Genomic DNA, 18,697 nt, shown 5'->3' with positions numbered 1-18,697 from the left:
TGGCCTACCTTTACTGGGAATAGGACCTTCCTATTAGCACCATGGATGGGGGAAGGTAGAGGGAAAGTGAACCTAAATGGTCTTAAGGCTGGAAAATGCCCTTGGAGGGGCTCTCCTGTGCATGGTGTTGATGATGTTGTGCGATCGGTAATGAAAAGTTCCCAGACTATCTTACAGCTTTAATAAAAACAGAAGGGAAAACTTACACAGAATCTCACCCTGCTGGAAGGTTGGATCCAAGCCAGGTAGAGAGAGAGAGAGAGAGAGAGAGAGAGAGAGAGAGAGAGAGAGAGAGAGAGAGAGAGAGAGAGAGAGAGGGAGGGAGAGGGGGGGCTTTCATTCGCCAAGTTTATAGGTAAACTTTTGCCTTAGGGCGACACGCCCCACAAACAGAATGGGATTGGCTGAACTCCCCTATCATTGTGTTTAGCCATCTCTCTGGTCTCTCTGGCTTCTATCAGTTAGATTTCTTCCACAGTTGTGGCACACAAGTGTCTCTGGTCTTAGCTATATGTCTTCAGAGAAGTTTCCCCCTGGAAACATGGAGTTAACCTTCAATTTGAGCATCCAACAGAGAAATCTAAAAGCCTTCTTCCCATATCACCCAATACTAATTTGCTTCAGCACCATGAGAGATGATTTTAATTCAAAGGATTCCTTGGCCTGTAATGTGCTGGGCTGAATCAGTCATACAAATGCTAGTTGATAGGCTGGGAACCTGATGTCCTGTTATCTGTATTACCTAAGTGGTTAAGTCTCTAGACAAGTCCTCAAATGACAGCCTGCCAAGGTAGACATCAATATCCGAACAAATATGTCACAACTAAAGACCAGTTCTCACAACTACCAATTATTTGCAAGTTTAGTTGTTGCTACACATTCTAATTGATTTTTATTAATTTTAAAACCTTTCTAAAAAGGAATTAAGAGAAAGCACACCCTATCCAAAAGCAAGCTGTAGAAGCATTATAGTATCACCATCTATCACTGGCAAAAACAGAACTCCAGGTAAAGTATCTCAGTGGTAAAGCCTGCCTAGCAAGCTTGAGGCCCTGGGGTGAATCCCCACTTTGAGAAAGAACACACACACACACACACACACACACACACACACGATATAGACTAAGAATAATCCCTATAATTTCTGGAATTATGTAATAGAAATGCCTAGGATTGGGAACATCGCTTGTGGTAAAAGCACTAACTGCTCTTCCAGAGGACCTGGGTTCAATCCTCAGCACTACACAGTGGCTCACAATCAACTCCAGTCCCACGGAATCACTGCCCTCTACTGGCACTTAGAATGTATATGATATACAGACATACATGCGGGGAAAACACATAACACATAAAAATAAGGGGAAAAAATATAATGTCCATCCAGCCTTAGCAAATCTGAATTCTGCAAGCTGTGGTCCAAACTGTAATCATAACCTAGGAGGCCAGCAAAGGGGGCTTGCAATGTCAACCTGCCTGGACTACAGACTGCTCAAGGAAACTGGGTAACTCCATGAGGCCTGGTCTAAAAAAACTAAAAAGACTATGGAGATAGAACTCAAGGGTAAAGTGTCGAGGCATGTGTAAGGATCTGGGTCCCACCTCCAGCACCACCAGAAAAATAAAATAAATAAATTCATCTTCCTTAACAGTTTTAGAATGACTTTTAATTACTCTTTGTATCTATATAAGCAATGACTCTAAACTGCCACGGAAGAGTTGGTGGTATAATTATTTTTCCAAGAACAAATATTAAGGTATGCTTGGCCCAAGTTTTTATAACTGTATGACAGCATGTGTAAGTCTCAGTTTTTAATTGATCCCACTTCCTGACACTAACATATGCACACACTGCACATATAGACATGCTTACTCAAGAGGGCTTGGCCAGCTTATGCTCTGAGAGCACAGTAAACTCACACTGGTTAGAGACATGATTTGTGAATCAGTAATAATACTTTACTATCAAGAAACTTTATTAAAATACTACCAGCCATAAACTAAAACTCTTTAAAAACTGATGGCTATTTTTAAAAAAAACTCATGAAGTGACAAACACATATGCACAAATATCAGAGTTTCCATTATATAAGTTACTTAACACAAAATGAAATTAGTTTATTAATTTTTTATTTTATGAATAATCTTACACTTATTTAGTTTACTGTGTCCCTGGAGCTTCATGCAAATGGTCAATTTGCTGGCTATAGATTCTCAAGTCCACACAGTTTCCTTTTTAACATTCTCATTTTCATTGAAAAACAGTCTTGTTTTTTTAAAAATTTCATACAAGTTTATTTTAATATAAATTTATTTAAGTCACTTTGGGCCCAGCATGTCCTTGGGTTTCACCCACTCATCAAACTGCTCTGCCGTGAGGTAGCCAAGCTCAATGGCCGTCTCCTTTAAGGTGGATCCTTTCTTGTGTGCAGTCTTGGCGATCTTCGCTGCCTTGTCATACCCTGAAGGGAGGACACACAGCATACACGTTAGACAAACCTTTCTAAAACAAAGCAACCATCCGTTAGTGATACTGATGTCACAGGCCTCGTGTGTGTTCTATTTTAAAACTATGTAAGAGTGACCATGCCAGTAACTGTGAGGTCTTCTACAGAATATGACCTTGATTTTCCTAGGAAACAGACTTAAGCACACCTCATTTTATCCAAGATTTGTTCCTATGTTAAGTGGACCAATAATCGAAAGAGAATATAAAAGATGGAAAATAGAGCACCATGGTATAAAAATCCACATTTGGGTATGCTGTCCCATAATTACACCCCCATCCCACCCCATCAGGGTTTCTCTGTGTAGCCCTAGCTGGCCTGGAACTCATAGAGATCATCTGCCTCTGTCTACTGAGTGCAGAGATTAAAGGTGTGCGCCACTGTGCCTGGCCATACTTATCTTTCCAAGGCAGCACTGACATTTAAATGTAGCACCTGCAGAACAGACAGTTGTTTAATGGGCAGCTATCAGGACTGCCTCTGGAGGGAGAACTGGGAAGTTAGGTTCTTGTTGAGGTAAAGCAGCCAGACTGAGAGGGTATCATTTCCTGGCTGGCTATTACAAGGAGAAAACTGGGAAAAATCTTAGCAGAAATATGTATCTGGACAAAAGAACCCACTGTATAAATGCACTGTAATACTCTCAGCCAGGAGAGGACCACGAGTCTCAGCCTGGCTACACAGCATGTCCCTGCCTCAAAAACCAAACAAAGGATCACCAACATTGGTTTATTTCCGAATCATCTGCTTTTTAAATAAAGGCTGGCACCAGGAAGTTCTCAAGGTTGTTCTGACCTTAAAAACTGACAGCTTTCAAAGACAGAAGGCAGAAGCCAGGACAATGAAGTCAGTGAGGGAAGACAAAAACAAAGCTTAAAAGTCAGAGACCTATGACCAAAGGGTGGAGCCTGCTGGGCAATGACAACCAGGTAAAGTGTGACATGTCTGGAAGTAACCACAACTGGGCCTGCTTGACTTCATCCTTAGCTGACTATGAACGCTCACTGAGCTGACAAGGGGATAGAGCAGCCAGCATATTCACCTTAGACGCTTGGGTCAACCTTTCTTCTGTGTTTTGTGTGTGAGAAAGGACTGAAACATAAGCATCCCTGCTCACCAACACAAAACACTATTAGCCACCAGTGTCTTGTGTCTCAAGACCATGAGAGCCTGTGACCAGGACTCACTCAGCCAGTGGCTCTGTCCTCAGAGTCCACGAAAGTCATCCTGCTTAGACAGCATCTCTAACCTAGAGGTGTCGGAGGGAGTACTTGTCACAGGAGCCTTTGGGTGAATACTGGTGTGCAACAGTTTTACCAACTTTACACAACTAGAAAACCATAATAAGATCTGCCCCCAAGGATTAGAGAACATTCTAAAGTGGTAACTACATCATGCCACATCACTCACTCAGAGCAAAGTCAACTGCTCGGCAGCGGGAATGTAGCGCTGTCACTGCCTCAACCTGCAGAAGCCACAGCAAACACCTTATGGGCTGGGCGGTGGTGGTCAGCCTACAATCTAAGCCTACATACATAAAAAGTTACAATCTAGAAAAGACTAGGAGCACAAAGGAAAATTTCAGAAAAAGTATTCCAACTTCTCTCCTTTCCCTATAAGCATTAAATATTTTGCTTTTTTCTTTTAATTAGAAACATTAAATATCTGAATTAGATAAAACAAAATCCAAGTGCTACGTAGTATCTAGAAAGGAAAAAAAACAAATGAATGCATTTGTCTGCTGTTGGTAATCAGGCAGTGCCACCTAGTGACATTACCAACAGAAGATCTTACAGACAACCTTCCCCAACTGTAAGCAACACCTAGCGTGTGAGTCCATGAATATGAAATGAGGGCTGGTGTGAGAGCTGGGTGTGCAAAGGTGCTCTCTGCCAAGATGTGTGCTTTGACTTCTATCCCACAGATGCACATGGTGGAAGGAGAGAGCGGACTGCTGCAAGTTCTTCTCTCATCTCCACGTGAATCCCATGGGACAGATGGACACACAGACAGACCAAGAGACCAAGAGAGACATGCACACAGAGAGAGAGAGAGAGAGACAGAGACAGAGAGACAGACAGGCAGACAGACACACACACACACACACACAGAGAGAGAGAGAGAGAGAGAGAGAGAGAGAGAGAGAGAGAGATGTAAAAGTTTTTTTTTTAAATTTCTTTAAAAAAAGAATTCAAAGCCATCCTAAGCTATATACCGAAAACCTTGTCGAAAAAACTAGTCACTTAAACTTGTGGGTCCAGCAAAATGGTTCATCAGATAAAGGTGCTTGCTGCCAAGACTGCTAACCATAGTTCCATCCCTAGGACCAACATAGTAGAAAGAAAATAACCTGACATACACATGTACATGCACACACACACACATACACATAGAACATTTTTTTTAAATTTAAGGCTTTTTGTTTTTAACTTTTAAATGCTGTTTTTAAAATGACATTATCCTCCAGACTTACCTATATGAGGATTAAGAGCTGTCACCAACATTAAAGACTCATTCATTAGCTTGTTAATCCTCTCAGTGTTGGCCTGGATCCCCACCACACAGTTTTCTGTGAAGGACACCGAAGCATCCCCCAGCAGCCTGGCTGAGTGCAATACATTCTTAATCTGTCAGATACAGAGAGGAAGAAGGAGAGAGAATCATTTCTAAGCCTCAGTTTACTTTGTTTTGCTTTTGTCCAATGACATCCATTCTTTGACATCCCATGCTGGATATATAATACAATAACCATACTTTGCTTCTACAAATTCTGCAGTATATACCACAGAAGACAAGTGAGAAAGCAAGGCACTGAGAACACAAAGTTACAAATTTAAAAATGACAAAAAAGACGTAAGTCTGAGTAACTAACACAAGACAACCCATGATGATGGATAGCCATGGAGAGTAACTAATGCGAGACAGCCCAAGGTGGATAACTCACACAAGACAACTCCCGGTGAGTAAATAACACAAGATAACCAATGACTGATAGCTACACAGTGAACATTTAAAACAGGTGAGACGTGTTGTATCCACAACCCCGGAGGATACCTAGATGTGGACAGCCAGAGATGGATGAAGACTCATTTAAGCAGGGGAAAGAGATACAGAAGTATAGAGGCCTGAGACAGTTGCTAATGGCTGGATTCTCTGGTTTTATGCCTCAGGGAACAAACACTGCAGAATCACTTTGAAGTAACATCACACGATGTTTACGCCTGTTTCTTTTGAGCAAAACTTCCCATATACACCTCTGTCTAAAACCCCAGTAAGATCTGGAAGTTATACTTCCACCAATGGACTCTAACAGAAGCTAGACATTAAAGCTTGATTCTTATAACTTAATTCTAAGTTAAATACCATCTTGATTTTCTAATTAAAACAAAACTTTTTTTTCTCTCTCAATTAGGTCTACCTCTGACCCAATGTTCTCCCTGTCTCTCAGGCTGATGTAAAAGTTTTACTCTATGCAATGGAAAGACTGTATCTACCAAACTGGGTTTTTTTCTTCTTCATTTTTACAAAGAAGAAATAGGATGGCATTACTTTTAAGACATAGTAAATGATAAAAAAAAAATCTAACAATAAACAGTTGTTATACATCCGTAAGTGATGCAGCTGGTATTAACTGTTGGATATATGGCTTTGACAAGAAAGTATATAGATCTGAAGTTCATTTTGGCCAGTCTTTTATTTACCAATCCCAATAGAATATACATGTCATGAAGGCAAAAAACAAAAAGCTCATTATGCTTGTTTATTGTGAACACCTAAAATTGTGTGATCCAAGGTGAAACTTAAATGAACATACTAATAGCCATTTGCATAGTCTTATCCATTGGACTTTATACCACAAGCCAGTAAGAAATAAGCCTCTAGTGTATTTCAGATTCAGTAGTGTACAAATGGCTGTCTGAAGCTCAGGAATCTGCAAACAAGATGATACTAGCTTGTTCCATATTTGGAGTGATGAAGGAAAAAAGAGAAGTTTGGTGGACAGTTAGTTTCTAAGGTACAAGGAAAAGGCAAAAGGAAATTAAAGACTTGTTGGGGACAGAAAAAGTGCTGAAGAAAGGAGAGATGATTAACATGTCATCCTGAGAATGGAGGACGTCCAGTAGAAGGAAAAGGTCACTGACAATAAGGAACAATGCAAAGAACGTGAAAGGCCTGAGGCTGGACCAAAGTGGTCAAACCATCCAAGACTGACAATGGGTCAGTCTCTTCCACCCAACCCTGAAGGAAGACGCCACAAAGCAGCAGCAGTCTGAGCAGGAGACAGGGCTGAAAAAAGGCGTACTTTATAAGCTGAGCAGACCTGGACTGATTTCTAGCTACTGGCATCCACGGTGGGAGGGGACAAAGAAACTCCTCTCCTACTCCAGTAGCACATTGGTACTCTATAGACATCACACAACTGCCTAGTATGGAAATTCCAGAAACCTTCAGGAAAGACAAGGGTAATGACAATTAGTCTTCAATCAGAAACTGCTAAAAAATCAAACTGAAAGCTTACCATCATTGGTTTAAAAACATTCAACTCAAAATGTCCATTGCTGCCTCCGACAGTAACAGCAACATGATTCCCCATGACTTGGGCAGCAACCATGGTCATTGCTTCACATTGAGTAGGGTTCACCTTTCCTTTGAGAAAATCAGTGCAGAGTCTCATCAAATAGGCTCATGGTTTCCCATATCACTTAAGACTGTTTTTATATCAAAGAAAGAAATGTAACATTATCAAATAAAGACATAAAAAAAACAAAGTTGAGGTACAGGCTGCAACTCTAGTCAATCAGGAGGCTGAGGCAGGAAGATTCCATATTCAAGGACTACCTGAGTCAAGGCCAGACTAGGCAACTTAGGGAAGATCTTGACTCAAAACATATAAAGAATTCTAGGGATACATCTTAAAGACAGAACGCTTGCCTAACATGAGGGAGGCCCTAGGTCCAATCCCCAATATCACAGGAACACAAAAATATCAAAGAAAGGGGGACGAATAGCCAGAGATCACTCAAGAAAAACTCCATCTACACATGGTTTCCCTTCTTTATGGCTTTTGTTTCCACTTAGGCATTTAGACAACCAGGCACGACATATACAATTAGAGAGACATAGACTCCACCCTCCAAGAGAGTGGCAGCCAAAAAAAGAGCTGGCGACTCAAATAAATAAGGGGTTCACACAGAGAAGGGGAGATGCTAGACTGGAACTCTATTTACCATAACCCAAGTCCCCAGGGATCGAGCCCAGCAGCACTCCTTTATCAAGCCCAAATCCAAGCCACACACAGCAGATTCTTCTAGCCAACGTGAGAACAGACGGGAGGATTGCCCCTTCTCTGTGATGTTCTGCCATTTGTTTTTTATTTTGGAAACAGGTTTTTGCTTTAGTTGCCCAGACAGTCCTGAAATATTGTTTATAGCCCAGGCTGCCCTTGAACTCTATCTAATCTTCCTGGCTCAGCCTCCTAAGTGCTAGGATCAAGCACATACATTACCATACCTGGTTTCATTTCTCTTTTCAACAATTATTTGAAACTTGCAATCAACTAAACGTACATGCCATTTTTCAACACAAAGTGCTGCAAATGGAGATCTTTTGGGCTATGTACACATACAGAGTTAAAAGTCTAGTGAAAGCATTTTCTACATAGTAAACTATTAAACGCTACTTTGTCACCCAGCCTCCAGAGAGTCTTTGTGAATCTTGACTCTGTTATACAACATATTGCCACCTTAACTTTTGCTATCAACTAAATGATTAGTAAGTATTTCTTGTCTCTACCCCAAGTCACCAGCAAAATGCTAAATAGGTAGAGCCCAATATCAAGCTATTTTTCCAAATAAAGACAACTCATTAGTCACTCCTTTAAATGTCTGTTCTCCAACTCTGTTCACCTCCCAGATTCCAATGTCTGTCACTTCTATTTAACAGGCCAGAACCAGCGGCAAAGCATGACATGACGACTTTAGAAGGGGGGTTCATATTTATCCAACCCAGGCTGACTGCTGTACTGTCATTCTCTTGGCTTCAGACTGAAGGATACAACTATGCAGGCTCCAGTCTGAGAACCTCAACAGGCCACTAACTCATGCCATGTTCCTGACTCGGTAAGCTCTGATCCACACGGATACTATGGAACAAGTGCTCCTCACGCGTCCCATGGCTTCAGGGATGGCAGTGGAAAGGCATGTTCTGTGGTTGTGAGTCCAGGATCTAGTCAATTCCAGCTCCGGAGACTTATCAGCTAAGTGCTCACCTGGCATGATGCTGCTCCCTGGTTCGTTCTCAGGCAGGAGCAGCTCTCCCAGGCCTGAGCGGGGACCGGAGCCCAGGAAGCGGATGTCATTGGCGATCTTCATCAGGCTGCAGGCGCTGGTGTTCATGGCTCCGCTGAGCTCCACCAGAGCGTCGTGAGCAGCCAGAGCTTCGAACTTATTTGGGGCCGTGACAAAGGGCAAGCCTGCAGGAAAGAAAGATCTCTGTGGGTAAGCAGGGAAGAGTAAATACGCCTGCCACGCACAGCCCAGCTAAACAAAGTCTAGTAGACACAAAGCAAATTAGAACAGAGGGCTGGGCATACGATTCAGTGACAATGCCTGCCTAGTATGTGCAAGGTGCTGACTGAGTTCGAGTCCTAGGACTATGAACACCTAGAAATCAATAATAAATAAATGTCAACTTTCACTTGAAGAAAATGCTTCAGAATCAAGTGGTGTCAATACTCCTTTAAGACACCCCAAAGGGCTTAATGCAACTCTTTAACAGGCATATGTGAACAAGGCCAGTGTACTCTCAAGTAAGGATGAGAACTGTGAAATTCACTCTGCTTTTTGTCCACACTCTGATCTCAGATAATGGTTTAGACTCCACTCTGTTCTACTCAAGAGAATAGGGAGCACAGATAAGCTATGGTCTCACTCAGTCCATCTATCCCACAAGCAAAAGATTTTGATGCCTGTGTACTCTAAATCCTAACACAGATTCTTTCCATTAAAACATGATTTAAAAACCCTCAGCTGGAGGATAAGCAAGTGTGTGCTCAGTCATAGCAGGCACATCTATACCTCCCCTACCCCAAGGTTCACAGACATCTCAGAAGAAACGGCAGGAAGAACGAAGAGCTAGGAGGAGGGAGGAGCACTGTGAAATGCTGCCCGCTGCACATGGCGTGGAACCTGAATACATGAGCACATCAGCTATGGCATCTCACAAGATCAAGTCGGTTAAAGGTTCCTGCATGAACAACCCACTTCCCCACATCTGAGAAGCTACTGCAGTTGGTGGCTGCAGGAGGGAAGGAGTCACTTTTTTTTGAAGGATGGCTGCTAGTGGGCTGCCCATATCCTAGTGGATAACTCCATACCCATGCATATATGGGCAGCACAAATTGAAATTGGGGATATATGCAGAGGGAGAGAGTGGGGACTTGAAGTTGGGAGGGAGACATATTTGGGAAGTTGGGAGATGGGGGCTAAATATGGTCAAGATACATTGTATACAGTTATGAAATTTTAAAAATTTACATACCTAGCCAGGCAGTGGTAGTACACGCCTTTAATCCCAGTATTCGGGAGGCAGAGGCAGGTGGATCTCTGTGTGTTCAAGGGCAGCCTGGGCCAACCTGATCTACAGAGTAAGTTCCAAGACAGCCAAAGCTACAAATAGAAACCCTGTCTCAAAAAGCTAAAAAAAAAAAATAAAATTCATAGGACTTTAATCTTTAATCTCAGCACTTAGGAAGCAAAGGCAGACGAATCTCTGTGTGTTTGAAGTCAGCCTGGTCTACAAAGCAAGTTCCAGAACTGTTACACAGACAAACCCTGTCTCAAAACAATCAATCAATAAATAAGTAAAATGAAAAATAAATGAGCATTTAAAAACCTCACCTATTAGCCTGTTGCATGTATTATATAGCTATTACTATCCTACCCTTCTGGTAACATCTGCATCTTTATCAGCTTTCTGGACGTGACAAGTTGGTTCTAATAACAATAGTAACAGTGGTTATTATTCAGATTATAGTATGTACTAGTGGGAAGACAGCATATAAAGATGTTAAGGCAAAGAAATAACAGTGTGACATAAAAATTACTAAGCTTACATCAGTTACCATCTTATAAGTTTCAATAGTCAACTGTTTCTTTCTTTGAAAACCATACCTAAAACACCTTGGAAGGGAAAGGTCTGCCCACCCCAGACAGCAAACAAAGCTATCACTACAGTTTAACTGCACGCCCGTGAACTCTTATGTGGAAGCCTCTAGAACATTTCATGGGAACATGTTACTCCTGAATTTCAGAAGAATTCAGCCTGGAAACATCTAGACAATGCATAAGCTGGCATAAAGAACATGAGTAGCAATGCATGCGGTCCCACCTGTGAGTGCAGCCACTTTCGCAGCCACCTTTTCTGCGAAGCCAATCCTGGTGTTTAAACCCGTCCCGACAGCAGTGCCTCCAGCGGCGAGTTCATAGATTCTTGGCATGGCGGCTTTTATTCTTGCCATCGCATACTGGACTTGTTGAACATAACCACTGAATTCCTGACAAAGAAAAATCACAGTAAGAGCAAACTTCCTAACAGCGTTCCACTTACTCTAATGGTGTTAAACAGGAACTTCAGAATATTAAATTATATGCTACTCAATGTTAATTCATTCACATGATGAAGTAAGAGAAAGGAGGAAGGGATACAAATCCACAAGGCAGGACATTGCAATTAAAAACATGCAACTTAGTTTGTTTATAATTTAATGTTTAAACAGTCAAGAAAACAGTCCATGAAATAAACCTTTAAAAAAGAACAGTTCCACTACATTAAACTGCGGCTCTACTGCTACCCACCCAATGAACTAATCCCCTTCCCAATACCAAATATTCTTCAAAGAAAAAAGAGAATGGAAATATTTTCTATACAGCTCTAGCCAGAAGTCCTGAGAGAGAACCCAAGGGCTCCTTCAGAGTGGTCTGAGAGTGAAGCAACCCAACATCCAGAGGAGGCCACAGTGGGCAGGCTCACAGCTTCACTGTGCACTGTAATTCTGCCACTAGTGTCACAATGCTTCCCACACTACAACACTTTAAAGTGATCATCAGTCTATCATGTTTTGAACATTACGAACCATTAATAATTATGCAAAAACAAAACATTATGTCCTTTGTATTTTATAATGGAGCGTATCTGTATAAACCAGAATATACAGATAAACTAAAACCTAAATCTTTTCTCCTAACTAAAAATACTAAAAACCTAAATACTCTTTATTAAGGTTTGTGGTAGTTTGAATGTAATTGGCCCACACAAGCTCACAAGGAGTGGCACTACTAGGAGGTGTGGTTTTAGAGTAGGCATGGCCTTATTGGAGGAAGTGTGTCACTGTGGAGGCAGGCTTTGAGGTCTCATATATGCTTAAGCCACGCTCAGTGTCTCAGACCACTTCCTGCTGCCTGTAGGATCAAGATGTAGCTCCTTCTCCACTCTCAGCTCCTGCTCCAGTACCATGTTTGCCTGCATGCCACCATGTCGCACCATGTTGGTAATGAACTAAACTTCTGAATCTGTAAGCCACCTAACTAAATGATTTCCTTTATAAGAGTTGCCATGGTCATGGTGTCTCTTCACAGCAATAGAAACCTAATTAAGACAGCGTTTCATAACTCTCTAATAAAAGCTTTCCAAAGGTGGACCTAATTCATGAAACACTAACTTTTTCTCGTTCTCTTCCCATCTCTGCATCTCCCCGCATCTCCAAGTGACAGACACACATCAGAGAATGGATTTTGAAAATTGTAAAAACTCAAGACAATTCCAATCAAAACAAATATACATGTTTCTCTTAAGTTAAAAAAAAATTGCTGTCATAATAAATAGTGTGATGATGACACACAAGAGACTAAGTTGTGGCTCAAACTGATTTTCAGCATAGCGGTTTTCAACATAAAACATACTAAAATTTTTACTAAATTTTACTAATTTTTACTAAATTTTTCTAATTTTTACTAAAAGAAAGTAAAAATTAGAAACCAGGGGAAACAGACTGAAATGCACATATTGCTCCTCCTTAGAAATTACACATAGAATTAAGCTCATAATATAAAGAAAATACCAAGAGGTAATTTAATCTAGTGGGTTCAGTTTCACCTCTTCATTTGTTTTTAGCCAAGCCTTAGAAATGTTCCTCATTTCTTCTGTAAAAATTGTGCTAAATAGTATTTTATTTATTATTTGCCATAGAGCAACTGAGAATCCATCCAAGTGAGCAGCAATCAAGTTCCCACCCTCACCCAATCTTTGAAACTATTACTTAGTAACTATCAGTTAATATTTGGCAATGGATGGCTATCTCCTGATATGTAAACTACAGACTCTACCTCGCAAACTGGAGTGTGAATTGAGACAAAACTGTTGCATGAGTTTCTTTTTGTTTCTTTGCAATGGACGTTATTAGATCTCCCTTCAGCTGCCGATGCAGAAACAGAAAAATACCTTCCACTCTCCCGAACAGTAACCTCTCTTCCAATGTAGTGAAAATAATTGTCAAGGGTAAGATCAGCCTTTCTTTATTACTTTTTTTTAAAAAAAAAAAAAAAAAGTCTGCTTTAGTTAAATAACCTCTTGATTTAGGGTGAGACAGAGACGCGACCGTGACAAAGGAGTGATGAAGACGAAGATGGCTGTGCACCTGAGATGCTCTAAACCCTCTGCCAATCAACCACTACAGCCTCTCACCAAGCAGTCTCTTCATAACCCTGGAAACTGAGGCTCAGAGAAGCTAAATGAATTCCCTGCAGTCATATAACTGGTCTACAGCAAAGCAAAACCTGAACCCAGCAGTCAAGCTGAGTCCAGTTCACTGCCACCATGGTCTGATCTCATGTGGGTACTATAAAAAGTTGCCAACTGGTTAATTCAGAAAATCAATCACTGACCTTTGTTGTTAAAACTTGGCCTTTAAAGATAAATTTTGAGAAAAAACATTGACAGTTTCTATCAACCCATAAACTGAACAAATGAATCAAACTCCTGTACCTGCCCAAGAGTGAGGGGGACAGCGTCCTGCGTGTGAGTCCGCCCGATTTTGATGACCTGCGCAAACTCTTTGGATTTCGCACTGAGCGCATCATGCAGCTTCTGCAGTCCTGGTAGCAAGACCTCGTGAACTTCCACCGCAGCGGCGATGTGCATTGCTGTGGGAAAGGTGTCATTGGAGCTCTGTGGAGAAGTTTCAAAAGAAACAGAAGATGTTAACTTGGAGGTAAGGAAAGAGGACCTCAAAACGAACTAGGTGACTAGGTCAGTTGATGAAATGAAAAGCAACCAAGCTCCCTATAAGGACTGTCTCATATACAAGTGCACTGGACATAGTATTTACTATAACTAGGCATGCTAAATTCACAATACAAGTGCTCCCTAATAAAGCACAGTAGACATAGGAGTTAACAAGTGCATTTGAAGGTCTTAGAATGTATTCTAGAATGGAGCCATTCTTTTATAAAATATTTACTTAGTAAACTTGAAAAATTTCTGTGAGGCAGAAAGCCAAGCTGACCAGGAGATAATGTGACCTGGAAAATATTTAGAACTTGTAAAACTGACAAGCAGGTGTGTACACAGCACACAGCTCCTTGTACTTTTAAGGTATGCTGCATTTAGAAAACACTCATTTACTATTCACATATTTCAATTGCTTCTTATGGCAACCATCAAAGCACTTAGAAAGCCCAGTAAACAGTCCAGCGACCACTCATGCACCTACCACCTAAATCTAACCAGAAATCCAGCAATGTGCATTCAGGCTTGGGACGCCTGTTGCTTCATCCTATTACACCATTCTGAAGCAGACTTCAGACTACAAATTAAATTTAATAAAACCACACTGAGTTTTAAAAGCACCTTTAAAATGAACTATATAAAAGCTTTATTTTGGAGTGGGTGGGTTTGAAAGGGGTTTCTCTATGCAGCCCTAGCTGTCCTGGAGTATACCAGCTGGCCTCAAACTCACAGAGGTCCACCTGCCTCTGCCTTCTGAGTGCTGGGATTGAAAGCATGCACCACCACAGCCTAGCTTTTTTGATTTTTCAAGACAAGGTTTCTCTGAGTAGCCCTGACTGTCTTAAGAGCTTGCTCTGTAAAACAGGCTGGACTCAAACAAGAGATCTGCCTGACTCTACCTCACCAGTGCTGGGATTAAAGAAATGCACCATCACTGCCCAGCTAGAGTTTTGCTTTTGATAATAAGAAAACATTTAGACCTAGCACCCAGGTCCCAGCTTCTTAAAAAGGCAAAAACAAAAACAAAACAACTGTTTTCATGAACTAGAGCAAGGAAAATATATAATAGGTAATATATAATGGGTTTGGACATCTCACAGTGTGCTTAGATATCTTACCATGGCAACACATAAGCGTGTGGGTTCAGAGAAAAAGACGGTAGCATGCCTTAAGAACCCAAAAGCCAACTGAACAGGGACCCCCAAACTCAGGCAATCTTAATAATTTATATAAATAACAAAATATAGGGTTATAACCGAAGGAATAGCAAGTCACTGTCAATTTAGTGGTAAACATGACTGAATAAATAAAAAAATGGAAGAACAAGACCTTACAGAAAAATTCCCATTAATAAATATAAAAAGAAGGAAAACTAAAAATCATTATTAAGCCACCACAGCAGTGGGCTTAGTGGTAGAACATTGCTGAGGCCTTGGATTCCATCCCCAGCACCGCAGACAACTAGAAAAACACCATGAAACAAAACAACACACTAACACAGAAGATAATCACTGGGTAAGATCCACTGACAAATGGAGGAGATTATTTCCACAGTCTCAAGGTATCTCTGATGACTTCACAGGGAATCTAACACATATTCACAAATCTCCTCCACCTCTCCTCTAAGCTGACACTCCAGTATAATGCCAGGAATGGGGGCAAACGGGGACAACCTTGACATGGAAATAAACATGATGTAATGGTGGTGACACCTAGCAGCGTCACCTTACAACCAGTGCTAAAGCATGACATCACCGCAGCAACTCAGGCTGCGGCCAAGTACTCGGCAGGTCGCAGTGTGGAGGGTCCCTCGCTTCTGGGACAGTCCCCCTAAGAACTCACAGCCTCTGACTACACACCAAGTGAAGGCAGTGCTACTCTTACAGACTACATCTCCACAACCTGCCCTCCCTTGGAGAACCCTGAACTTCACAGTGAAAACTCGGCAGAAAATTGGGGAAACCCGAAAAGAAGTCTGTTTAAGAGTACTGTGCCCAGAGCAACTTCTTAGTTCCAGTAGAGCTCAGGGCCGGCCTGGTCTACAGAGTGAGTTCCAGGACAGCCAGGACTGTTACACAGAGAAATAAATGAATAAATAAATAAATAAATAAATAAATAAATATTTTTAAAAACCTGTTCTAAATAAATGAAACAATAGAATGTATACACACACTAAACCTAGATGTCCTAACGATGATTGTTTTATGGAGTTTAAAAACAGCCACGACTCCTGGAAGAAGCGAAACATCTTCTCCAGTAAAGAACACAAGCTCGACAGACTCTCCTTGTTTGTCAAAAAAGCACATGCTGGCCTTACAAGCACATCTCCCATACGCTTGTCCATCTGTCCCGATACAGCAGACGACATGCACCCACCTGGCTCTTATTAACGTGATCGTTGGGGTGCACAGGCTTCTTGCTGCCAAGTTCCCCTCCTAACATTTCTATTGCTCTGTTGCTAATGACTTCATTTACATTCATGTTTGTCTGGGTTCCCGATCCAGTCTGCCACACCACCAGAGGAAAGTGGTCATTCAGTTTACCTTCAGCTACCTGCAGGGAAGAAAGCATTAACAGTGAGTCTTCTTAAAATAAGGAATATGGGTATTAATTAAGCTATTTAAAAGAACCATTATGGATCCCAGCTTCCATCCAGGTACAAATTCCTATATTTCTCCCTTCCCCCTGGGGCCATAAAATTTCCCCAGCTCAGCTGCCTAGAACGCTGGGCCTGGGCTGTAGGAACATCCCGGCAGGAGGCAGTTCCTGTGTCTTAAAACCCTGCCTGAGGCCAGGTGGGCCCGGTGTCAGCTCAGCAACATTCCTGACCAGCAAGGGGCCCTGACTTCTAGCAGAGGGCCATCAGAGGGGTGAGTTTGCTTCTGGCCCGCAGCAGGGGCCCGGCGAGGAGGAGCTCGGACTTTCCCCGACCCCATAGACTCAAAGGTCACCCTGCAGTGCTGGCTCCACCATGCTAAGCATTCCCGCCTGCCATCCCAGCTTCTATCCAGGTACAAATTCCTATATTTCTCCCTTCCCCCTGGGGCCATAAAATTTCCCCAGCTCAGTTGCCTTGCGCACTGGGCCTGGGCTGGAGGCGCATCCCGGAAGGAGGGAGTGCCTGTGCTTCAATAGCCTGCCTGAGGAAAGGTGGGCATTCTCTCAGTAAAGTCCCTGCCCAACAAGGGAACCTGACCCGGTACCAGAAGATCCAATAGAGAGCATTTGAAGGAAGAGATGAGCAGACGCCAAGGCAAGACCGCGTCCAACAATCTGAAAAACAACATGAAAACAACAGATCCCAACGACCCTACAATAGAAGGACTTGAACACCTTAATCCAGAAGAAGTGGGAAAAAGTGCCATTATGAAAGCAACAGAGTCCTTAAACAGGATATGAATAACTCCCTTAAACAATTGGATGAGAAGTATAACAAAAAGTTTGAAGAAATGAGTATAGAAATGGATGAGAAGTATAACAAAAAATTTGAAGAACTAAGTAAATCCATGAATGATACCCTGAGAAACCAAGAAAATACAATCAAATAGGTAAAAGGAACAGTTCAAGAATTGAAAACTGAAATGGAGGCAATGAAGAAAACACAAACTGAGAACCGGCTGCATATGGAAAACCTAGGTAAACGAACGGAGACTATAGAATCAAGCATAACCATTAGAATACAAGAGATAGAAGAACAAATCTCAGATTCTGAAGATACCATAGAGAAAATAAACGCTCTGGTCAAAGAAAACGGCAAATCCAACAAATTCTCTTCACAAAACATTCAAGAAATTTGGGACACAATAAAAAAACCAAATCTAAGAATAATAGGGATTGAAGAAGGAGAAGAACTGCAGATCAAAGGCCCAGAAAATATATTCAACAAAATTATAGAAGAAAACTTTCCCAATCTAAAGAACAATATTCCTATGAAGGCTCAAGAAGCATACAGAACTCCGAATAGACTAAATCAAAAAAAACCATCCCCTCGCCATATAATAATCAAAACACAAAACATACAGATTAAAGAAAGAATATTAAGAGCTGCAAAGGAAAAAGGTCAAGTAACTAATAAAGGTAAACCTATCAGGCTTACACCGGACTTCTCTATGGAAACCATGAAAGCCAGAAGATCCTGGATAGAGTTACTGCAGAAACTAAAAGACCATGGATACAAACCCAGACTACTATACCCAACCAAGCTATCGTTCACTATCAACGGAGAAAACAAAATATTCCAGGATAAAAACAAATTTAAACAATTCATAGCCACAAATCCAGCCTTACAGAAAGTAATAGAAGGAAAATCGCAACCCAAGGAATCCAACATTGCCATCACTGCCTACGATAACCCAGACATCTAGCGACCCTTCACAACCACAACTCAAAGAAAAGAAACACACAAACTCTACTACACACACACACAAAAAAATAATAACCGGAATCAACAACCACTGGTCATTAATATCACTTAATATTAATGGACTCAACTCACCTATAAAAAGGCACAGACTTAGAGACTGGATAAGAAAACAGGATCCAACATTCTGCTGTTTACAAGAAACACACCTCAACCACAAAGATAGACATCTACTCAGAGTAAAGGGTTGGGAAAAGGTTTTCCAAGCAAACGGACCTAAGAAACAAGCGGGTGTGGCCATTCTAATATCTAACAAAATTGACTTCAAACTAAAATCAATCAGAAGAGATAAGATGGACATTTCATACTTATAACAGGAACAATTAATCAGGAGGAAGTCCCAATCCTGAATATCTATTCCCCTAATATAAAAGCACCCACTTATGTAAAAGAAAAAATTTTAGAACTCAAGGCAGTCATCAAACCACACACACTAATAATAGGAGACTTCAACACACCTCTCTCACCAATGGACAGGTCAATCAAACAG

At 41.4% G+C, this 18,697-nt stretch overlaps 1 protein-coding gene across 1 annotated transcript in view; it reads right to left on the bottom strand.

Annotated features, from left to right (window-relative positions):
- Positions 1–2,110: 2,110 nt before the first annotated feature.
- Fh (fumarate hydratase) overlaps positions 2,111–18,697 on the bottom strand; it is a 30,217-nt gene continuing 13,630 nt past the window's right edge. The window contains exons 4-10 of the mRNA XM_048436407.3: positions 16,164–16,340; positions 13,545–13,727; positions 10,893–11,058; positions 8,773–8,976; positions 7,024–7,151; positions 4,978–5,131; positions 2,111–2,459 (exon numbers count right to left, since the gene is read on the bottom strand). Of these exons, the coding sequence (XP_048292364.3) occupies positions 2,317–2,459; positions 4,978–5,131; positions 7,024–7,151; positions 8,773–8,976; positions 10,893–11,058; positions 13,545–13,727; positions 16,164–16,340 (1,155 nt within the window). The 3' untranslated portion in view covers positions 2,111–2,316. The remainder of the gene's footprint in view (positions 2,460–4,977; positions 5,132–7,023; positions 7,152–8,772; positions 8,977–10,892; positions 11,059–13,544; positions 13,728–16,163; positions 16,341–18,697) is intronic.

This window comes from Myodes glareolus, chromosome 5 (assembly GCF_982192425.1).
Source record: "Myodes glareolus chromosome 5, mMyoGla1.1, whole genome shotgun sequence".
Taxonomy (NCBI): domain Eukaryota; kingdom Metazoa; phylum Chordata; class Mammalia; order Rodentia; family Cricetidae; genus Myodes; species Myodes glareolus.
The sequence above is the reverse complement of the archived record's forward strand: the minus strand, read 5'-3'. Positions and strand labels throughout refer to the sequence as shown.